This window comes from Bicyclus anynana, chromosome 25 (assembly GCF_947172395.1).
Source record: "Bicyclus anynana chromosome 25, ilBicAnyn1.1, whole genome shotgun sequence".
Lineage (NCBI taxonomy): Eukaryota > Metazoa > Arthropoda > Insecta > Lepidoptera > Nymphalidae > Bicyclus > Bicyclus anynana.
The window spans coordinates 4,473,496-4,498,886 of record NC_069107.1 but is presented as its reverse complement, the minus strand read 5'-3'; the positions used below and the strand labels follow the sequence as shown (position 1 = coordinate 4,498,886).

The 25,391-nt window shown below is 36.0% G+C and overlaps 2 protein-coding genes across 3 annotated transcripts in view; one reads left to right on the top strand and one right to left on the bottom strand.

Moving 5' to 3' along the window:
- Positions 1 to 855: 855 nt before the first annotated feature.
- LOC112044053 (uncharacterized) lies at positions 856 to 16,442 on the top strand. The gene is made up of 2 exons (XM_024079784.2): positions 856 to 1,114; positions 14,064 to 16,442. Exons 1-2 carry the CDS (start codon positions 1,046 to 1,048, stop codon positions 14,598 to 14,600), a joined length of 606 nt encoding a protein of 201 aa, XP_023935552.2. The 5' UTR covers positions 856 to 1,045; the 3' UTR covers positions 14,601 to 16,442.
- LOC112050393 (dual specificity tyrosine-phosphorylation-regulated kinase 2-like) overlaps positions 12,057 to 25,391 on the bottom strand; it is a 161,508-nt gene continuing 148,173 nt past the window's right edge. The window contains exon 2 of one of the 2 annotated variants that reach the window (XM_052889372.1): positions 12,057 to 12,451. In XM_052889372.1, the coding sequence (XP_052745332.1) occupies positions 12,419 to 12,451 (33 nt within the window). In that variant the 3' untranslated portion in view covers positions 12,057 to 12,418. Of the gene's footprint in view, positions 12,452 to 24,623; positions 24,777 to 25,391 lie in introns of those variants that run through there. The other variant, XM_052889371.1, reaches the window with a different exon arrangement.

Below are 25,391 nucleotides of genomic sequence, written 5' to 3'. Positions count from 1 at the left end.
TTATTGATGGACAAAATATCCAAAAATATAGTACCCACAGCAAAGGAAAGCTGAATTAGATCAATAAGGTTGTCGAGTTTTTACTACTAGTATAAACAAACCAATTTTTTTTTATATTCTTTATAAGTTAGCCCTTGACTACAATCTCACCTGATGGTAAGTGATGATGCAGTCTAAGATGGAAACGGGCTAACTTGTTAGGAGGAGGATGAAAATCCACACTCCCTTTCGGTTTCTGCACGACATCGTACTGGAACGCTAAATCGCTTGGCGGTAAGACCAATCAGGTTGTTGTAAAATAATGTTAATCAATTACTATCAGCTGCGACACGACACTGTTACAATCATTATGATTGATTACAACTGCTTAAATATTTGCTTCGATAGTAAAAGTTACGAATAAGGAAACTCCAAAAAGAATGTTCGTAACCGGGTTATTTGAAAAAGCTTCCCACTTTTTGACAAATCGACTTCAAAGAACTGTTGAAACCGAACCAAAAGCTAGAAAGTATCAATAAAATACTAACGAAAACAATAGAAACGCACAATTAGGCCATCCATTTCCCTTTTTCCACTTTCAACAGAAAAACTGGTAATCAATCAAGTGGAAAACGAGGTGAGCAAAGCGCCTACCTATCCGTACCTGGCGGTATATTTAGGCGGGCTTCCCCGAATGTGTACAATGTATCTGTATGTATACATGAGTGTACATACGTGCGTCTAAAACACGGAGGTGTGACTACGTGCTAAGTGGAATACAGCACAGCGCATCGTCTTCCTGAAACCCGCCCTCTCCCGGCTTCCCGTCCTATAAATATGATGCTGGAACGATTTCAGCTTTAGTCTTACAGGAGAGCTCAGAGAGTACACCCGTGCCAATTCCCGGCGCTCCCGTACAACAACGTGACTAACATCGCGTGATACGTAGCAATATAAACATTCGACTACGTTACCAGCATTACTCCATATCCCGTTTCGTAACGTCGTGACATACGGCAATATAATACAGATATACAAGCAGTGTTTTTGTTAGTTATTTGTTTTGATGTTGGTGAAGGAACTAAGTGCAAGCATGTTGGACAAATCCATATTGGGCGGCAGTTGGGAGAGCGTGGTAAGTTCACATCGGACTATTCAATCCAATTAGAAACTCTGGAAGCTTTTAAACACGAAGTAATTATCATGTTTTGGCCTGAATACAAGTCCCTCGTAGTTAAGAATTCCCATTTAATAATGTCACGTCTTAAGATTCCCTTAAAATACGAATAAATACACTATTCGTTTGTTGTCTTTAAATTAAGTTTCTATAAAAGTTGTATACTCGAATAATCAATGTTCCAATAACACAAAAATAATATTCGTTCTATAAGCTAGAATTTACTCTAAGTACTCGTAAATTGAAAATATTGAAAAAATAAAGCTTGTAATAAATGATATTTTCTCTCCTCCCGAACTTACAAATCTCTGAGATAACTTTATTTATACTATTGTGTTCTCTAAGAAGTTCATTTTCATGTACAAAAAGTAAACTGTTTTAGTTTACTTTTTGTACATGAAAATGAACTTCTTAGTAACGAAACAGTAAGAAATCAAAATGGTTTATTACAATTAGGCTGCATTACACGCAAACACTTTTCAAACGTCAAACCAATCGCTAGAAGCATTCAAATCAGCTTGTAAACTGGACATTAGTACATATATACCGACATACAATCGACTAATGAGCTATAATGTACATAAGCACGCGTATATACGGATTACGGAACAGCCTGCGGCCTGTCAGAGTTGCGTAAACTGCAGCCGGTTTAAATGCGCTTAAGAGAGCGTTTACACTCGACGTAAAAAAACTCCGACTGTATAATAATTATTATTATAATATGAGAACTTTGAGTATAATAAGTCACTGCAATAATCGTCTACCAATGTTGATAAAAGTTGGCTCAGTAGTAACAATAGTTTTAGGACAAATTTTCAATTAATAAGTTGACAGTAATTGAATTAAAAAAAAAATTAACGCTGACTCTACGGCGAATATTAATCAACCAAAGAGGGTCTCGTAGTTTTCCTTGGTTACGCTGTCAAAATTAACATTTAAAGGGTCAATTTGCAGCACTTCATACTACACACATCAGGTTGATGCAAGGCAGTCCTTTGCTAGCCATCAGACAACGATTCAGAACGCCGTAAGGTTTTAGACGGTTGAAGTCAACATAACCTTATCCAAAAGGATTTCCCTACGTAGAAAATGGCAATGCTATGCCATGTACATGTTTCTACCATAATTATCTCATGACTGATAGGCGAAAGTTTCCCACATAACGTAATTTTGGGCAATCTACAGGCTCCATCAAGCATAACGGCAAAAGACTCTATAACAGCAAACGACTATCTTTTTAATATGCTGCAGAGCAAAAAGTATTATATTTAAATACGTAAATTCCTTCTCCAATGCAGGTCCCTAGTGAGCATTCAGGGTAGGCAGTGCATTTTTGCATCTACGAAGTGCACGCCACTGGTCAGATGTAAACACTCCCTAATGCACAACGAGCTGTCTATGGCGCTGTCATTGAACCACAAATCGTGCGTGCCCGCCGCCCGACGCCTGAATGTGGAATTAAGTTCTTTTTGTGGCAAAGCTCTTGACATTGCCGCGCTGTTTCACGGTTACTGGATCGAATTCTCTAGAGATATTAATCGAAAGATGAGAGATATTTTATCAGAGGGGCTATTCTCTAAGTGACATCGTCGCCAGCGTGTATACAACGACGAAATGAAATTGATGTGGATTATGTCATAAAGTTATTAATTCTCGTATTCTTTTAATTTTATAAGTTAGTTATAATTTCATGTCAAACAATTCGTACCGATAATGAAATCGAAAGGACGCTTAACTATATTTTTTTACAAAATAGTAAATTGTGTAGTAATTTCTTTATGTAGTGAAATAATCACATTCATTACACGAACATCTAAACAGCTGTTTTTAAATTTTTGTTATTAAAATCAGAAGTGAAATAAATTTTAAATAAACAAATCCGAATTTAACTTGAGTATGAAGGAACAGGTAACACAACAAAAACTTGCATTTTTTATCAAATCAACAAAACTAATTAACAATATACGACATCAAATATGTAACGAGTACCTTTCCAGTCAAATAATATGCCAACAAGTCGACTTTCTTGAAAGTTCGACGTAAAGCTCAACCTTAAAACGAACCTACAGAATAACACTGGTTGCGTGAGTCTTGACTGATTACGACATTATATTTTTCATATAGATTGGGCCTGTAAGTCCGGATTTAACTGTTAGATAGTTAGAGATCGTTTGAGATCACTCCGAGATCTATTTCTCGTTCGCAGCCTTGACAGCTTTAGTGTTACAGTTAGTTTAACACGTCTATAAATCTTTGTTGCGGTCGCTGTGGCTTTTAAATTGGTGTTTTTTTTTTCCGAAGAATTTTTGGTTAACGCTTTTTTATTATTGTTATTATTATCTTCTATTGTGTTAAATTGTTTATATGGATGGTAGAAACGTTCTTTTAGTATTGATAGCACTAATTGCTGTTGTGACTTGTTTAGCTTAAACAGTCTCCCGACGATGCATAATTGCATAGATGACAAATTAAATGGGGGTAGCGAAAGCGATTGATGTGTTAATGTGTTACCTAAATTATTCATTTGTGACGTAGTAAGACGTTTAAACTTACAAGTAAAGTACCTACAGTTATTATGATATAGAAACTGTTCGGTCCCGAAACGATTTGTCAAAAAAAAAAGACTTATTTTCTCACACATAATAAGCATTTTCCAAATACGTTTCTTTTATTGGTGGAATTTATTAGTATCCCTCAAACATAGATAAATTTAGCATACCTACCTACAAAAATAACAAAAAATAAATATTCTGACAAAGAACAAAATTGCTTTACTATTAGTATACTTTTAATCTATACTAATATTATAAAGAGGTAAAGTTTGTAAGTTTGTAAGTTTGTAAGTTTGTAACAATTTTTTGAAATGGGGTAATCTTCGGAACTACTGGACCGATTTTAAAAATTCTTTCACCAGTAGAATGCTACGTTATCGGGGAGTGCTATAGGCTATATTTTATATTTCTATCATATATAACTACTGAGATATCGCGGGTTTTCTCTTACAGGTCAGACCGAAAAACTTACTTTTTCGCATGCGCTGCCTCAACCATTGCGTATAACTGAAATAAATGTATGGAGGCTTTTTGAACCTTTAAAAGTTCTACAAAAAAGTCCGCGACACCATATATCTATCTTTTATATTTTAGCAGATATAGTACCTTTAGTACTTTAATAAATTATTTAAATTTTAAACTAAGGTTTACGTCATTATTTACACAACTAAACTTAAATCCTTATCAAAATAAATTATTTAATAATCACAAGGATATTATAGAGATAAGATTTGCCCTTTACAGTATGTTAATTAGTTATATAGTTTCGGAGATAATACAAAATTTCTGAAAGTCGCAGAAATGCCGCTATATGACGCCCCGCGGTTTCAATTACGTGGTTCCCGTTCCCGTATGAATATGAGGACCAAACATAGCCTATGACACTCGCAAATAATGTAGCTTTCTATTGGTAAAAGAATTTTCCAAATCGGTCCAGTAGATCCAGAGATTACCCCCGACAACCACACAAACTTTACCTCTTTATAGTATTAGCATAGAAGTCGCTTGGGAAATTATAGTCTTTTGGTCATTGCACCACGCACACTGGACCAATTTTGCTGAGGGTAGGGATAGGATAGAGGTAGGGAAGGGGTAGGATAGAGGTAGGGTAGGGGTAATTTAGGGAAAGTGTAGGGTAGGGTAGGGTAGGGTACGGATAAGGTAGGGGTAGTGTAGGGTAGGGGCAAGGTAGAGGTAGGGGAAGGATATGGAAAGTCTAGGGTAGGGGAGGAGTAGGATAGGGGTAGGGTAGGGTAGGGGTAGGGTACGGGTAGGGTAGGGTTAGGGTAGGGATAAGGTAGGGGTAGGGAAGGGTTAGGGTTAGCGGTAGGGTAGGAGTAAGGTAGGGGTAGGGTAGGGGTAGATTAGGGGTAGGGTAGGATAGGGTATGAATAGGTTACGGGTAGGGTTAGGGTAGGGTAAGGTGGGGGGAGGGAAGGGTTAGCGTTAGCGGTAGGGTAGGAGTAAGGTAGGGGTAGGGTAGGGTAGGGTAGGGTTGGGTAGGTTTACGAGTAGGGTAAGGTAGAGGTAGAGAAGTTTACATCAATTTTTACGCGGACGAAGTCGCGGGCGTCCGCTAGTTTATATACAATTTAAAAAACTGTCATCATCCCTATTGATGACAATAACACGAATTTCAACAAAAACTTGCACAATTACATGCAATTCGCAATTTCCAGGCGCGTAAAAAGACTACAATGTTAAATTAAAAAAAAAACGTGTCTATTGATCATTCGATTGAACGTCCATTTTAATTGGCTCTCGATCGCAAAACTTTCGAATAATATTTCGCAAAGCGCATCAAAGGAGTCTAACATAGCAATAGTATGGGTGCAAACACTTTTTAGCCACTTTTCTAGTTTAGAAAGCGTAGAGTTGACAATTGACATTCACTGTCAAAAACATCGTTTACAAGTTACAATCGGGTTTTTGCGATCGTCGTATTTCAAGTTGTGGCAAAAATTTTACTTTCACCTCTAAATTTAAACTTGACATACCTACTTACCTACCACATACTAGGGCTGTCCAAGATAAATAATAAGTTTTATTATAAGAATTTTTCAGCACTATTTTATATGTGTCATTAGTCTACGTGTTAAGAAGTTTAGTATTGTGATAAAATCAGTGTTTTAAACTAAACTTAGCTTCGTCAGTTCTTAAGTAACGACAAAAAAACAAAATGTCTGCCAAACTATAAAAAAGCCCATTTGAACATTTTTGAAAATCATTTGGCAATTTATACATAGCAGCTATTAGAATATTTCATAAACGGATGAAATTTTTGCAAATAAATATAATAAATATTTATTTTCTTCTTCGTACAGATTATGCTAAATTGCGTTGAATTCGGCATCTTAAACGTAACTTTAAAACTTTAATAAGCGGGCGCTAACTGTAAACTGCTCTGGCGTGCGCGTTCTGAAAATTTGCGATGCAAATTGTCTTCTAGTTGCAAAATATAAACTTCAAGTCGTGTAAAAAATTTATATAACTCATTTACTTGAAAAAAAAAACAAATATATTCTACTTTACATTCTCCAATATTTTTAATATTTTCAACGAACTTCAAAAAAGAAGGCTACGTTATCGACTTGTATATAATATTTGAACGTCTGCGTTATTTTTTTTAGACCACAGATACGATATTCGGATTGAGATTTTGTTATTAATTTTTTTTTACGGAAGGGTTCAAAAGTGTATATATAACTAGAAGGTTGGTTATAAGGTTAAATTTTCTAATAGACAACCCCGGTAGAATTAAACTGGGTATACAAATATGGCCTGAACATGTAAATTAAACTAGTAGCAGCCCTACCGTATAAAGACGGTTTAGTGCTGTAACAATCTCTAATAACTGTCATTGCTCCGCTGGTTATTCCGGTTTTCAGTTTCGAAAGTGGAGAGCGCGGATCTGATAGTGATGAATGTCAATATAAAAATGGAGTGTACAGCACAATGCTGATGGATTATATCATCGATATATCGATATTTGTGTCACTCTTTGTTGGGCATCGCTATTTGTGTCAGCCTTTGTTGCGATGTCTGCGACGGATGTGATACACCGATCGAAGGACGTAACAATAAGTTGGTTCTGTTTTCATAGCTTGGCTTCGCTGTATAGCTCTTAACTACTATAATATTAAACACTATTGTGTTTCACCCACATTCGGCACACTGCTGCTGAGCTCGAGTCTCCTCTCAGAATGAGGGGTTCACTGCTAGCTGTGATAGCCCAGTGGATATGAACTCTGCCTTCGATTATTCCGGAGGGTGTGGGTTCGAATCTAGTCAGGGGATGCACCTCCAATTTTTCAGTTGTGTGCATTTTAAGAAATTAAATATCACGTGTCTCAATCGGTGAAGGGCAACATCGTGAGGAAACCTGCATACTAGAGAATTTTCTTAATTCTCTGCGTGTGTGAAGTCAGCCAATCCACATTGGGCCAGCGTGGTGGACTATTGGCCTAAACCCTCACATTCCGAGAGAAGACTCGAGCTCAGCAGTGAGCCGAATATGGGTTGAAAATAATTGTGTTTCATGTTATTCTAAGTGATGCCTTTTATGTTTTAAGGAAAATATCCCTTCTGGACCTTCGCTGCTTGGCGGGGCGTATCCGACTTGCAAAGACTACTACGATCTCTTGACTTGACTCTTTCTTGACTCTAAAGTCAGCACGGAACCGCATAATATGCTTCGTTTTGTGCCGACTTTTTAATAGTGGGCTGAAGTTATGCAAGAGGTTTAGGGTCCAATTCCACCTAGTTATTCCGTTAGTCGGTAAGGTAGGTTATACTTATTCTTGTACCGTTCAGATATAATTGAAAAAGACACCGATATCCATCGAAATATTTGCATTCAAAATATTATTTAGAGAAATTAGATACTGAAGCTTTAAACTTCACATGTATAACGTAATAAAATATTTTCAAAAACCTATTTCCCCCGCACTACCAAACGAAACGTTTTTAGTTTATTTCCTCATTTTGAAATTCGGTTATTAACATTATTTTGTAATGCACAGTGATGAAGGATTAGCGATGAATATTTGTGTTACACGGATTTATTGAAATCTGGGTAATTCCCACTTTCCTTTTAAATTTAGTTCTAGGTCATAAATAAATTGATATATTTACTTCAAATAGGATTTCACTTTCATGGCTCACATGGTACCTACCAGTGTCGAAGGATGGAACTTACATGAAGGTAAGCCGTCCCAAAGAAAAGGAAATTCATATAGCGTAACACTACAACAATGAATATGCAATTATGCATAAATTATTAAAGGTAACCCAGCGGGAATCGGCTTGCATGAACTCTTCGCCGCTGACAGTTATGCATAAATTATTAAAGGTAACCCGGTGGGAATAGGCTTAGTTATTTTTGAAACGTCAAGTTATATCATGATTATAGTGCTAATTAAAATCGAAAACCTACACTTAAATTTCCAAAGGGTTCCAAACGCGCCTTGCTCCGAGAAGAGCGGACAACAAACTGGCAAGGCAACAATCGATCTCAGATTTAGATTTACCTTTACAAGAGTACGTACTAGATGAAGTATCTTTACCCATCGATAATCTAATATATTAACATTAACATGATGTAAAACTATATAAACCATGAGTTCAACAACCCGGAACAGAACCTAAAATCGTGCAATATTTTTTGCACAACATTACGTGTTCCAATACCACATGAAACCATTAGTCATCAAATGTGTTGTGCGTTGAAAAATATATCCTAGTGCACAAAAAAAAAGCTTACGCATTATTTCAATGATTTGAAGATAAAAAGGTCACGCCTTTAATTATTACAACATTCCTATTTGTAAAGAAAAATAAAAGTCGGTCAGGTAGTTCAGATAAATCGAGTTACATACTCGTAGTAAAAAAACAAACGAATTTATCTCACCCTTTCATCCTAGCCATTCACCATCCAATAAGTTCACATGCCTGCAACGCTAACAGCAGAACATCCGATAAAACTGATCGTGTGTTGAACAGTTCGATCAGTTTTATCAGGCACGTGTACTTATTGGATGGTGAATAGCTAGCATTAGGTTTTTGTCTGGCGGTAGGCATCGGCCGTGGCTAGTTACCACTTTTACGGCAAACGATGCAGCGTATAAACCGTCAGAGGTATGGGTATGGGTCCCGCGGTTTCATTCGCCTAGTTCCCGTTCCCGTGAGCATACGGGCATTCAATATAGCGTATGACACAAATAACGTGGCTTTCTAGTGGTAAAAGAATTTATTAAATCCAGAGTATACCCCCTACAACACCACTAACTTAATAATATTACAGTAAAATAGTATAAATTTACAAAAATTTGGAGCAAAAACACCCAACACGCTGTTTCAGCCTCGAACTAAGGCGAACAGTTATTTAACAGTAAGAGCCAATTAAAGTAATACTAAAAAAAACACATTACATTTAAAACAAAATGTATTACTCATCAAAAAAAATTTGGTGTAGGAGAAAACACTGCGTGGGTTCAAAACAGTTAGTCAGTGAGTATGTGTTGGTACGTCATAACTATTTTCGATAATAAGCTTTTTAATTGTCTTGTCACACGTACGGTTATTAACCTTCGTCCAATTCGGTTCGGTTAAATATATTTCGTACTTGAACTGATGCTATAATAGCGCGATCAATAGCAAATTATTCGATATAGTTTTGGCATTAGTATTTTAGTATACAGGGTGCTGAGGTATTTCCCATAACTCTGGTGTTATATTCTTTACCGAAAATTAATTAAAAATGTTCAAAGAACATATGTTCTAATATTAATATTTTCGGAGTTAATAATATACGATTGCCTGTACATTATTTGTAAAATAATAGTAATAACAATAATCATAAAGCTAATAACAATTTGTAGAATTTGAGTTCTTGTTCACAGAAAAGACGTATAGAAAGAAAGATTTCTAAATAAAATTATATTCAAAGCGGACAAAGTATCAGCATTTAGTCCTAATAAAAGCTAATTATCAAAAGATAAACCGTTAATTCTAAATAACATTACAAATTCTGGTGAATCTCATGCATCGCTAAAAGAAAGAACCGTGTGCTTATAGCTGTAAATTGGGAAAAACATAGCTATGTAGGGTTGGCACCGTGTGAGGAACTTGATTATAAATAGATATATAATTGTATAATAAGAAAAATAAATAGATACTATTATTACTATAGTAGTCAATAAAATTAAGTGACATACGGATATAAATATTTTACAACACATAGCAAGCAAGAATCTTGGCGTTATCTGCATAAGGTTCACTCTGATTAAGAAATACGTGCAAGACATACATAGCTAAACTAATTAAAACTAGCAATATATATAAAAAACACACCCAAATTAAAACTTATTCGTATATAGAGCCTCCTTTTAGAAGTTGGTTAAACACGGATATGGTATTGGATAATACATTTAATTAACTTCGTAATGACAACCCTGACGGAGTAATGTTTTTTGCGACCGTTCGCACATATTATAAGCTAACGGTACGTTAAAGTAGGTTTTTCTCCACGAGCGCCGAAAACGACTTTAATATACGCCAACGAAGGATCAGTTTTGCGACAGCGAGTAATACCGTACGTACATCGTATATATCAATAACGATGGACTGTCCAAGTGTCCACTCGTCTTGTGAGATAACACTGACCCACTGGTCATGCATAAATATTTTCTTTTCTCTTCAACATTTAGTACTATATGGGGATGTTCTTTTACCAAAGTTATGAATTTTTATGACCAAGGGAGTATCTTTGCGTATGCAAAATTCCAATAAAAAGATCTTAGTAATTACAATATTTACGCACCTACCTACATAATTTATTTACTTCAATATTTGGGAAGAGATCTAATATCTGTTTTAATTTTTTGTAGTTTCACGTCGCTTTCAGAATCGTCAAAACATAAATTGGTATCGCGTCAATGTCAGCAACTGACGATCAAGTAAGCTCGCATGCCTGCAGCGCTAACGGCTTGATAGCCGATAATACTGATCAGTGGCTGAAATTATGTACGTGTTTAGATTATAAATACACTAGCGGACGCCCGCGACTTCGTCCGCGTAAATTTCGATGTCAACTTTACTATTACCCCTACCCTACCATTACCCCAACCCCTACATCTACCCTACCCCTACCCTACCCCTACCTTAACCCTACCTTACCCCAAACCTACCCCTACCTTACCTACACCCTACCCCCATCCTACCCCTACCTCCATCCTACCCCTACCCTCCCTGTACCCTATACCTTTCCTACCCCTATCCCACCCGTACCCCTATCTCACGCCTATCCTACCCCTACCCTACCACTTCCCTATCCTACCCGTACCTCTACCCTACCACTACCCTACCTCTATCCCTACCCTACCACTACCCTAAACCCGGCCCTAAACCTACCCTACCCCTACGCTTCCCTACCCGTACCCTACCCTACCCTGTAACTTTTCTATCTTACTCCTACCCTTAGCAAAATCGGTCCAGTCCTTCGAGAGTGGTGGTATGACCAAGAGAAATAGAGACTTCTATGCTAATAATATAAAGAGGTAAAGTTCGTGTGGTTGTAGGAGGTAATCTCTGGATCTACTGGACCGATTTGGAAAATTGTTTTACCAATAGAAAGCTACGTTATTTGCGAGTGTCATAGGCTATGTTTGATCCCCATATTCACACGGGAACGGGAACTACGTAAATGAAAGCGCCGGGCGTCATATAGCGGAATTTCTGCGTCTTTTAGAAATTTTGTATTATCTCCGAAACTATTTAATTAATTAACATACTGTAAAGGGCAAATCTTATCTCCATAATATCCTTGTGATTATTAAATAATTTATTTTAATAAGGATTAAAGTTTATTTGTATAAATAAACACAGTAAACCTAAGTATATAAAATTAATAATTTTGAAAACACAAAAGGTACTATATCTGCTAATATATAGAAGATAGATATATGGTGTCGCGGACTTTTTTGTAGAACTTTTAAAGATACATAAAGTTTCCATACATTAATTTCAATTTTACGCAATAGTTAAGGCAGCGCATGCGAATAAGTCTGTTTAAGAGGATTTTCAGTCCGACCTGTATGACAAAAACTGTGATAACTCGGCTAATATATATGATACCAATATAAAATATAGCCTATAGCACTCCCCGATAATGTAGCATTCTACTGGTGAAAGAATTTTTAAAATCGGACCAGTAGTTCCGAAGATTACCCCATTTAAAAAATGTGACAAACTTACAAACTTACAAACTTTACCTCTTTATAATATTAAGTATAGAAGTATAGATAATATAAAGAGCCTGTAGGATATGTTTTGTGTAATCTATTAACATAGATTTCTACCAAATAATCGTATACAGAAGACCTTAATCAATTGAATGAGTTGCATGTATTTATAAACAGCTAAGAATTCGATTGCTATTACACTAATCATCTATTAAAAGTTCCGATCGACCCTATTAGTACCGTCGTTGCATTGAACGCTTTCAAGTATATTGTATTGTCTAAAATAACTCGTGACAAATATATCTACGTGTACCTTTTAGTATTATCACCTTCGGCTTTTAATAACGACCACAAATAACACAACTATGCACGCCGGGACAGAAATACTATACTGTATGTATTTTAGTATTACAAAACAGCGCATGAAATGGGACATGCACCGATCGCGAGAATAGTATGGATATGACGGCTTACGGACGAAAACAACTCGGCTTTCGGCTTACCTGAAACAAAAAAAAACGATTTAACTCATGAACTCATAACATAATTATAAAAATTATTAATGATATTAACTTCAAAGTCTATTTAATATAAAGTAATGGAGTTTTTAGCAGGCGAATTTTCTTTTAAACACCTGCATTTCAGTATAAAAATTTAAAATTAAGGTTTCTGTGTGCCAGTGTAGCTATAAAAACATGACTAGGATTCCGCACCTTAATCACTAGGTGCGTCTGCAAACCATTAAACGTTATAATCAAACGTAACAATTAGGCCGTATTAAATAACACCGGGTAATAGTACGAGTATTTTTAAACGTGACCCATTTGTTTCATGCGACCCAAATTCGCGACATTGCAATGTGTGTTTTTTTTACATGGACCGTTAAAATAAAGTTACAAAACACCGCCTGTCAAAACAGATTGGAGAAACATTTGTCGTGTCAAGATTGGCGGACGTTGAAATATGTTCTCTCGTAGTGCAAGGTGTATCAATTTATTGAGAAATCAGGCTAAGCCTTAAAACGTCTACATTCGTAACCTGGTTACTTTGATAGATAAAAAACACTTCAGTAAGATAAAGACTTAAAATATTAAATACAAACAGAAAATATTTGTCATTCTCTCAATTCAAACATTTATACGCATACTTATTCCAAGAATATTTTCACAAAGTTATGTAAATTCAGTTTCTCAACTCGGGTCGTTTAATTTAATTAACTTTAACTTGAGTGTTATGTTGCTCTAAGTAATTTGAAGTTTCAAGACAATTTAGTGGAAAAACTCAGCTCTTATTTAATACTGCAGTTTATATTTTAACAACACAGTAGCTCCACACTATCCCATCGTTCAAAATAAACCATATTCTGAGGAATACCGCTAGTAAAACTTCTATTTTTATTTGACCTATTCTTTGACCAACATGCTGGGTCCATAACATCGTAGAATTTCTAGAAATCTATAAACACACAGTTGCACAATATCGTATAAATTACACTGTTATGTTGTAACTTTTACTAATTTTTAACATTTACCGTTATTTATTGCCCTTAAAGCTTTTACTACTAAAATATTGAAAAAACAACATTTTGAAGGGCGTCCCAACTGAGAATCACGGCTCAACCTTTTTTTAAACTATTTTTATTATTGATATCAGCTGTCACGGAGTAACCTCGGCGTACGAGAAAAAAGGGTTTTGGAGTAAACTAAATTTATGACTACTATTATTTTGTTTACTTCCTAGACAGTTCACTGTCGAACGGCATTAGTTTACGAACTTTGCCAACATACCCGACATCTCGAGAGCATGTGGTGTCTAACAGGTGGTGTCAGACATATGGGCACCGGGTGAAGGGCTTCACCGACGACAACAGACAGAGAAACACAAATATTACTATAATAACCGAAAGGGACGGCATATCCTAGCGTCATGTCTCGCGGAGCCCTCAGTCACGTACGATATTTATGACATCAGTGCTTTGAATAATTCCCAAGATCTCTCATCCGACGTAGTTTATGAGATTGCGATTAAACCGCAACAAACACCTAGATATTTATGAATACTATCAACCTGATATAACTGTACCGACACTTAACGATGTCTCTCTTTCTATTTCAGATCTCGCGCGATGATTACGAGATCGACTACAGCCCGAGTCCCAGAGGATCTCCGTTGAAGGACACGTCCAACATCCAGGAGGACCAGCCGTATCTGATCAGCCGCCACAACCCAAACAAGACCTTCCGCAGAGAATCAGTAATCGCTTCGTGGAAGAACCTGAAGAAGGAGAGAGAACAGGCCCTGGGTAAACGGATCATATACGTGGACCCGGACAACTACGAAGATTACTACGGCAGGAACAAAGTAAAGCGTTGCAAGAGCGAAAGGACCGCCAGCAATCCACGCCTGCTCAAAAAGGTTAAACGCACATACTCAGTCCTCTACCGATATGACCCTAACGAGGAGAAAGTCGTAAAGGAATACAAGTACCAGCCAACGAAAGAACCTGAACTCTCAATGAATTCAATGCAAAAATCTTTCTCCGAACCCTTTTTGGGTCCTGAGAGGGTACCGAAGAAGAAGGTGAAGAGATCCATCACGACCCTATTGAATATCAAGACGAAGATCCTCAACATTTTCTCGGCAAAGAGTTAAAGGGTTTATAGAGATTAATTTTAAGGGGTTAGTTGCTCAATTCAATGCATTTTCCTTTAGGTTAAGATGGCGTTAATTACTTTCATTTGAGATGAAATTACCAGCGCCTAATTAGTGATGTATATTGATAGTTAAGCTGAATAATTATACGGCCGTAAGCAATTACGGCGTGATAATGTACTTGACATTTCGTGTAAGTGAAACTAGAGAGATTGGATGGCAATTACGAACGAACCGGATAAGAGAGTAATATGTACATGATACGTATCGATATTCAACGTTATTTTATTGAAAGCTAGCGGATGCACGCGTATTTGTATGCGTAAAATTCTGTTTTTCACAAATCCGGCGCGAATCATGCATTTTTTCGGGATAAAGTAATAAAAACTATATGTATCTACATAACCTCCTTTATCTTCCAGTAAAAGTCCCCTTAATCAGTTCTGCCGTTCTATAGATTAGCTCGGACAGACAGACAGACAAAATTTTTAAAACAACTTGAATAAATTTTAGTATCACAGATATACACTTCAATTTTATTCTATATTGATTAAAAGTTATCTGCAACTTTATCTGCATTAAATTATTTGATTTTTTTTTCAACAAAATGTAATTATTATTATAAGTAGATTGATAAATCTCAAGCCCGGTAAGTCCTTACTCTCTCTATGTAGTCCAATCGGTCCGAGATCAGATTACAAACAAATCTAGAATCTAGTCATGCTGTACGACATCAAAATAAAACAAAAGAAACAAATGCAAATCGAACATCGAATCAAAACACTATTTTGTCTATTTTGAGCTGTATTTCATCAATGTTTTTTTTTAATCAAAATGTGTCTTTTTACTGGCTTTATGACTCTGTGTTAGCAAGCCCAAAAGGATTACAGTGTCTATAAGCTTCTAAATTATAACTACATTCAGTGAACACTTGCCATGTATTCATATATGTTTTATATAGATTTTAATGAAGATAAGTAATTGTTTACTATGTTTATAAGATGCCAGTTAAGCTTAGCCATAATTTAGAAATAAGAATTTTGTGATATTTATGTGTGTTGTGATATAGCCTTAGCTTTTACTCTGACTTCGTCTCTATAAGTTTGCATACTTATAAAGACTAGAAGCGAAAAAACGTGTCTTTAACATTCAAAACTTATTAAAAAAATAATAAACCTGTTTTTCTAATATAAAACTGAGAAAGAACATGGTAATTAATTTGAAATTGTAATTCAAAATACTTAACATTATCAAAACAATAATTAAACTTAATTTAAAAAGTTATACTCAAATAAGTTTTCATTATGTTTTCTCGGAAAATAGTAATTGAAAATTAAAATGTAACATTTTTTATATAAAAAAATACGCGATTTGAATGAGTATGTATTTATACTTTAATAGTCATAATCGTTATTAAAAATAAGGTAATTCTTTATATTTTATTAAATAAAGCATAAATGATATTACAGTTACCTAAGTATAATTTATTAGACACATAATTATTATCATTTATGTTCATTCCTATTACATAGACATAAGTTTTTAATGATAATTTTGTATTAAAATGAAATGTATAACTTAATTTATACAAATTAAAGTAGTTTACGTAATTAATATTGAAATAAGAAGAAATCTTGTAATTACAATATAAAGTCTCACAGTTACTCGTATTAATTACTATACTTAACTAAAAATGGTCTGTAAATTCTATACAACATTTTTTTCTGGTTCAACTTTAACAGTACTTATTATGATTATGTAATTTAACTTCCACTTTGAACTATTAAGAGATTATATAATTGTAAACATTAGAACTAATTAAATGAATATTTTATACTGTAACAGTTTTTATTATTTATTTATTTACTAATATTATAAAGAGGTGTGGCAAAGCATAGTTTGTGGTGTTGTAAAAAGTAATCTGGATCTACTGAACCGATTTTAAAAATATTTTACCAATTTAAAGCCAAGTTATAAGGGAGTGTCATAGGCTATATTTTATCCCCGTATTCCCATAGGAACGGGAAATACTCGGGTAAAATCGCGGGGCGTTAGCTAAGTTTATAATAGTGGTATGAAAATGTGGTATGAAAATCATACCACATTTTCATACCACTAGGTACTTTCGATATCTAAGTTTGCTAATCTAGCTACTCTGATTTTAAGTACACAATCCAAGATAGCTCGTTAACTCAGAAGAGATAACTTAATTCATTCAACCTTTGTCCATAACCCGCCAACTCACGTTAAAAGAAGTAGAAATACTTATTGCACACAGTATACAAAACAATCGTATATTTTCCACACTTGTCATGGATGGGATGGAATCACTGATAATGAACCTGGGATCGAACCCATGACCAATTCTCATTGAGTCCTCTTAACCACGGAGCTACGGAGACTTTACAAGTCTAAACACTCAATATGGCACACGATAATGACATATTCCATATTAAAATATGCTCCTAAACAAGTATTTTCCATACTTGTCATGTATGTGACATACAAATATACGAAACTTGAACATGAGATCTAACCCATGGGCAAAGACCTACATTTTTAACTCTTAATCACGGAGTTATTGAGCTACACGAATCCAAACAATCTTATTATATAAATGCGAAAGATCATTCATCGCGAAATCTCGAAAAGTGCTTGACGTACAAAGATGAAATTTGGCAGGGAGGTAGTCTATAGCAGGTATTCGCTAAGAAAGGATTTTGTGATAGGACTGAAATAAAGAGGTCTAAGGGCGGACGAAGTCGTGCGCGCCTGCTAGTCCTTCCATATGAGGCATATGCACTATGCAGTGAAGACGTCAATATGGCACACGATGATGACATATTCCACATTAAAATATGCTCGTAAATATTCCATACTTGTCAAACTATTGATGCATGGAAAGTTCGGCGTCAAAACAAGCAAAAACCACTCGTCGACATGCAACGCGACATGCAACGTAAAATGCACGTCACATTTACTTACCCTACGAAAGGGTTAACGCTGGGTAAACGTGGTCTGAGAATTGGGGTAATGATATGCGTCACTACGCCGAGAGGTAATTCAAATTTCCCTATTTCACATTCACCGCCGTATATAAAACAGGGAAATTTAAATTACCTGCGGAACTGATTTCGTTTTCAGTGTTTTCTTTATAACGTAAGCGTTTGAAAGCGAATGCTGAGACGATTTTCATAATAGTAATCATTTATTTATCTAACTGCTTAAGAACAATCGTAGGTAAGGTAAGGATAATAAAATAATGTTAGAAAAAACAACACACTATCTACACAAAACCCAACATCATAGGTACCAACTATTCGGAAGATGATTGATAAAATAATCCCAGTGGATATGACCTCTGACTGAGGGTCAACGAAGGGTGTGGGTTCCAATCCGATCCGGGGCATGCACCTCCAATTTTTCAGTTGTGCGCATTTTAAGAAATTAAATATCACGTGTCTCAAACGATGACGGAAAAACATCGTGAAGAAACCTTCATACTAGAGAATTTTCTTAATTCTCTGCGTATGTGAAATCTGCCGATCCGCATTGAGCCAGCGTGGTGGTCTATTGGCCTAACCCCTCTCATTCTGAGAGGAGACTCGAGCTCAGTAGTAAGCCGAATATGGGGTGATAATGATGTTCTTCTAGCCCTACATCTTGGACTCTGACAGTACTTTTGCGCTCGCCCGAACCCGTAACACTGCAGCAGTTCCTTTAAGGAATCCACAGGACTCCATAAAGAAAAACAATGTTGACATTCGAACTTTAAAAAAAATCGGTTGTCTGTCGGTTTACTGAAGATAGTTGAACGTGACGTCATAAGAAGTAAATAAATAAAATACTGTTCGTTTTTCTAAAATGCTGTTTAATAATCATCATAGACCAGAATATCCTTTAATTCTTGTAAAAAAAGTTGGCAACCCTAGAGCAAGGGAGCGACGCATGACGTCATCTTTTTTCGAGTGTGCAGCCAGCTCCATCGAATTATAAGACGTTGTCATTTCACAACATAACGTTTTATTGCATAAAAAATATACCAAACAAGAAGATTGCTTTTCTCCAAAATTTTCCACAAGTCAAACAATTGGAGCCTATGGAAAATTTACGAGTGGGCCGCGCACAATTTTAATTCCGAATATCCCCCGTATTGTTGTATCGATTTCCCATCAGCGTCCGCAACGAAGGCTGGATGGTAAATAAAAAGTTTGCTTTGATAACGTACGCCGGAATATTGATATACGGGGATTCATCAAACAAAATTGTTTGACATTGAATACGTTCTAGATTCACCTCAAGGTTTCCATCGATAAACTACGGAAGAAAATTATTTAAAAAAAATATATCTGCGCTTAGATAGTTCCTAGTGCCATACTGGTTACTTTTAGTTGTTATTTCTTCGTAAATTAAATTATATATCTTAGCGAGTCGTTAAGCTGATGTGACATGGCACATAGTTCGAAGAGCCGATGGACGTTGGGGTCCCAAAGTGTTGGAATGGCGACCCCGAACCGGAGAGCGCAGTGTTAGTCAACCCTCCACTGAATTAAGGACGTCAAGCGGGTAGCGCTGTTAATGATGATTATCATAAAAAAAACTTATACCTACTGATAAGCTTCCAACTAAAAAAAGCATGGTGCATGGTGTAGAGATTTTTACTTCATCTAGCTAGCTTCATCATTAAACCCATATTCAGCTTACTGTTGTGCTCGAATCTCCCTTGTATGAGAATGGTTAGTCCTTAGTCCACCATGTTGGCTAAATGCGGATTGGAAGACTTCACACACGCAGAGAATTGAGAAAATTCTCAGGGGTGCAGGTTTCCTCACTATGTTTTCCTTCACCGTTGAGGCATTCTACAGTGTAAATGAGTATTTAAGTTGATATTATTGTTATTTTCATACATATTTTAATTGTATAGATGTAAATTTTAAATGGTGAAATTGTCTTTTGAATCATTAAATACTTAATAAATAATTTGCATGCCTAATTGGCAATATACATTTACCATCTACATCTACCGGCCACCTGTATAAATAATGCATGTATCTGCAAAGAAATAAATTGATTGATTGATTGATTGATTGAGACACGTGCTATTTAAATTGTTAAAGTGCACATATCTGAAATGTTGGCTGTGCTTGCCCCTGAACCTAAACCCTTCGAATCGAAGGCAGAAGTCATATCAACTGGGCTATCACGTCTCTTCCACGTTCTTAACGCTTACATGGTTTAAATATAAACAGCGCCCAGTGCATGGCAGAGTACTGTAGTATGCACCGTTAGAATACCGATTTAGTAAAACACTCATGTAACACACTCTCACGCTACCCCATGTTTCAATGTTGCCAGCAATTGATTCATATTTGGCCGGTCCGTGCCAGGCACTAGTCGTGGGAAAGACACGCTTCACGGTCAAGGGAACCGGTGTAATACATTATGTTTATTGTCGGAATATGTAGCAAAGTATACCAAAATGACACGTGCACCTATTTTATTATTATGGGGGAACCTTGTTATGTAACTACGTCAGCTGCTTTATTTGCCTAATGGTTTGACTGTGCGGCTTGGGGTCATGAGATGAGATCCGATGAGTACGAGTCCTGTGTAGGGCCAGGAAATATCGGATATATACAAAAAATCGGATATATATAATAAATAAGTACAGTTTATATAATAAATAAGAATAGTAGATAAGTTTTTTTAAAGAGAATATTTGCCATATCTTTTTTTTTTAATATGACCAATATTCTCATTCCACTCCAGCTAGTCGGGAAAGACTGTGTTTGGAGTGGGTACGACAATAGACCAACGGGGCGGAGATCGAACCACCACCCTTCGGTGATGAGTTCGATCGCTCTTACCGTTGAGCTATTGAGGCTTAGTTAGACTTAGTTAGCTTAGTTAGCCCTTGGGCCTTGACTACAATCCCAACTGATGGTAAGTTAAGATGAGATCTAAGAAGGAAGCGCGCTAACTTGTTAAGGGATAGGATGAAAATTCACATCACTTTCGGTTTCTACACGAAATCGTACCGGAACGCTAAATCGCTTAACGCCTAACTATATGTATTCCACTTCTGACTTCTGGTTTTTCTTCTTCAGTGAAACGACAAACTCAAGTAGTCTCTGTTTATTATTATTCAACTTTGCTTTACAAAAGGCTCTACTACTACTAAAATCACCCGCGACTAGGTATTGGAGAGAACTACAAAAAGACTGACTGACTGAGATAGAAATGGAAGTGGCGAGGTATTACAAATTATGCAAAATAGTAATAAAACGTCATTGAAGTGTATTAAATCTACAGATGCATTGATGTATATACGAGGAATGTAACAGTACGTCTTTGCCGGTAGGGTGGTAACTAGCCACGTCCTAAGCCTCCTACTAGCCAGACCTGGACCAATTTAGAAAACCAAAATCGGTCTAGCCGGGATCGAACCCAGGACCTTCGTCTTGTAAATCCACTGTACCACGGAGGCCGTCAAATTCTGTGTGTGTGTATATCTTAACCTTAAGGCCAAAGTCAAATATGTTCAATGCCAAACTCATTTGTGGAAGAATTGCGCGTATCTATAACGTGTGGTTTGTGAGGATTGGATATCAAAGCAATTTTTATTTAGTACGGCCTCCATTACATAATCGTATGGATATTGTAGGAAAACAAGAACATTTTAATGCTTTTTCTCAGGCGTATTGAATATAAGCAGGCATAATAGGAGTCTATACTAAATTATACTGAGTTCGTGAGATTGTGTAGGGGGTCTACTGGACCATACAAGAAAATTCTTTTACTAATAAAAAGCCACGTTATTTGTGAATGTCATAGGCTACGTTCTATGCCCGTATTCGCAAGGGAACGGGAACTACGCGGGTGAATCCGAGAAGCGTCTGCAAGTATTAATATTACGTAAAATATACTCTACAACCTTCAATGTTTAAGGGTCACGTCTCACTAAGATTTATGCCGAAGAAAAAAATATTAAAAAAAATACAGTTACGGGGAGACTCTTGAAATCCGCTACCTTCCAAAACCACCACTGTCCAAACTTCATGTTTTTTTTTTTTGATAAACATGAGCCTCTTCCATGTTAGACTGCATCATTAAATGAAATCGCGTTAAAAGGTTAACTTGTCAAGGGTTAAATTGAAATTGTCATTGAATAAAATAAAATAAATCTTATACAATCGCAATGATCAATTATTTACAGGAAAATAATTCACGGGTTCAACATTTTCGTATGTTAAAAAACGAATTAGTATCGTTTTACTAAAATTAAAAAAAAAACATAAGTTTTATAAACAAATCAGCAGTTAGCTGCCATTTGCTCAAATTAGACTGAACTTCTTGAAAATAATAAATCCAGAGCAGAGCAAGCTATGACGTCAACAGTCGCCATGTTTATGCGTTATTGCACTACATACTGACAGCTGGTCAGGTATCGGCTTTCAAGAAAACCAGAATAAAGGCATTTCGTAAGAAAAACGTGAAAATCGTCCAAAAATTTCGCAATAACCATCAGCGCCATCTAGCGGGATCTCCGGATACTTCTTAGTCGGGAATATTGGATCACGTCCAGATATATCGAAGAGCGCTGAAATGGTTTGTTTCAATGTTTAGTATCGTTAGTACGAAATTAGACCACGTCGATGGTAAGTCGCATCGCAGAGTCGGTTAAATGATAATCGAGTTCCTATATTATTAAGTACATTTAAAGCATAGGCTGAAAAATGAAGAATAAATGACATTATAAACCTATCTAATACTAGAAATAGGAATGTGAGTTTGTTTGTAACGCTTTCATGCCTATGCGATTTATAAGATTATAAAAAAAATCACCAATATGGAAAGTGCATTATCAGCGAGTAACATATGCTTTACCTCCGTATTGCCACAGTATCGGGGACTAAGAGGGTGAAGCCGCATCAGTTACAAACTACTGGCAAGGGATGGAGTTTTAACAAAAGTAAGCCATTCCAAAGAAAAGGAAATTCATACCGCCTGATACAATCACCGGTTTCTCATACATCCACACATTGATATCTCTGCGGGTAAGAGCGCTTTGTTAACATGCGTCGTGTTATTGGACGACTAGACTCCGCGCCACAAAAGAAGTACCGCAGCTAAAACCTGAACTAAAATTGACAGCGCCTTACACAAATAATTGAATGATTACCGAATGACAATTTGCGCCATTAAGACATTAGCGCGACAAATATACATTCACATCACATAATATGAGAAGTTACGATGCCACAGACAGACACGTCAAACTTATAGTTGGGGGATAGGGTTGCCAACCGCACTATAACATAAAGTATTAATATTCTAAATTTAGGGTCTGCGTACTATATGCTGTTGAAGAAACTATACATATAGTACCTAAAAATTATTTTTTTACATTAATTTATAAAAACTTTAATTTAGACAAAAATTCTTGAAAAATGTTTTATAAATTTAAATAGGCAACATTATTGACAATTGGTTGTCTACCTATTATATGTACCACTGGCACCGCCTTCAAAGTGGTCAGTAGATCGAAAATATTATGTTTTCTTTTGCTTATTAGTTTCCTACATATGTTTGTGTTTTTGATGTCGGTACTTATTTATTTTTTAATTATTTATAATATAAATAGCATAAGATATTGTTTAAACAATATAAATCATCCCGTCCCCACTCCAAAAGGTTCCTGATTCCAAATAATAGCAAAAAACAAAATTTAACAAAACAAAATCAAAATCGGAGCTGTTTTTGAGGAAGTCGAGGGAAAATGCTCTATTGATTGGACTATTTATTAATTAACAAACACTGACATATCAATCGTAATACGTTTTCGTCGAAACAATACAATTTAATAAGGCAGCTAATTAGCGTTCGATGCGCTATTACCTATTACTTAAGCAATTAGGTCACTGTTCGCTAACACTTGTAATTGATTAACCTCGCGTTACGACTTATTACGGGCGGTTCCGCGTGACTCGCATAACTCGTCAAATTAATGTTGTTTTGTTGGCGTACATCATAAACAACAAGCTAATTAACGCTATGTTTTTAGGGTACCGTATCTACCCAAGGATGATGACTAGGTTTGAATAGATTGATTTTTATGATACATTCGGGTAAATAGGGCCAATGTTAAGTAATTTATACATAAAAAGCAAAGAGTGTATGGATATTTATGAGATTATAAAATTTCAAAATCTATTAAATTTTTTTTATCGTAATTAGATGAAAATTCATACAGTTTTAGCTTCCTTACAATAAATGTGACATTTTTCAATAAATGAACTATAAACTTAAACGCACAAATGACATGAAGCAAGACGGGGCCAAAAAGTAGCTAAAGCGCGCGACAGCCACTTGTGGCTGGTGGTCGACACTTGTGATCGGTGGCTGCTACTTTTTAAACCATACGCATGCAGTATAACAATCGCGCGAGTGGCGTGTTACGCATGCAATATCATAATCGCGCGAGTTTCGTGTGGCGGCGTTTTTTGTCGGCGTTTAGTGGCCGGTGCGGGCCACAAGAAGCGAGCAGCGACGATTGTAGCGTGTGGCGGCCACTGGCGTCAACCGTGTGCGGCGAGTCTATACTTATATATAATGTATGAAAACTACATGAAATATGCCGGTATCGGCGTTTTGTGGTTGTGGCCGGTGGCCCGTGTGCGGGAGTCCTAACCGTCGTGATCGATTGATCTCATCTCAACTAGGACACTACACGGATTTAGAGCACTTAATTACAATGAGTTTGACATTTCGGTTACAATAACTTGACTGACAGATTACACAAGTCTCCTAACGGTTACAGATTATACAACCACGGACTTCAGATCTTATCTGTATATATCTATAGGTACTTATATTATTAACAGTTTGTAAGCTTGCGGGGGGAAATCTCTGAATCTAGAGAACCGATTTTGAAAATTCTTTCACCATTACAAAGCCTCGTTATTTGTGAAAGTCAAAGGCTATATTTTATCTCCCTATTCCCTCGGGAACTATAACTATGCGGGTGAAACCGTACGGCGTCTGCTAGTCATGTACAAATCGAAATGATAGTGTAATGACACCACACATGCAATAAAATATACCTACTTTAATTGGAGAGTGTTGATGTTTTGGTCACCAAATCTTGTCCTTAAATATGAGAAATATGTGATTTACCTGTGAACAAAACAAAGGAAAATTAATAAAAGTGTCATTGTTTTCGTATCCGTTATTTTAATCTTAAACATTACAAAACTATAATGAGAAAAAAATCCATTTAAGATTTATTTATCATAATGATACAAAAATCATACATACAGAACGTTTCAAAGCCAATTGGTGCCATTTCTTCCGAGAAATCGGTGTAAAAAAAAATTACACCGACATTCAAATTTGACAACACACAGTCTATTTTGGAAGCCTCTTAAATTGCTCGCCTTTTTGGGCTAGGTGTCTTAAAAGTAATTCAATTTAATAGGATTGATCCTAAAGATTAGGAGGCAATTAATTAGAAGCTTTAAGCATTTAAATAAATATTGAACATTCATCTTTTCACAATATGGTGAAACCGGTAGTCAGTTAATATTAATCTCTTAACACCTCTACCATAATATGTTGTAAGTTAAACCGCTATGCAAATTTAAAGTTAGCACCTATAAAATCCATTTTATATTGATGTCATATTAAATATACAAACTAATAAAACCTATGATGTTAATATATTGAATTTATATTTCAATACCAATGAATACAAATGAAAGAACCACAGATGCACTTAAAGTTTTATCTATA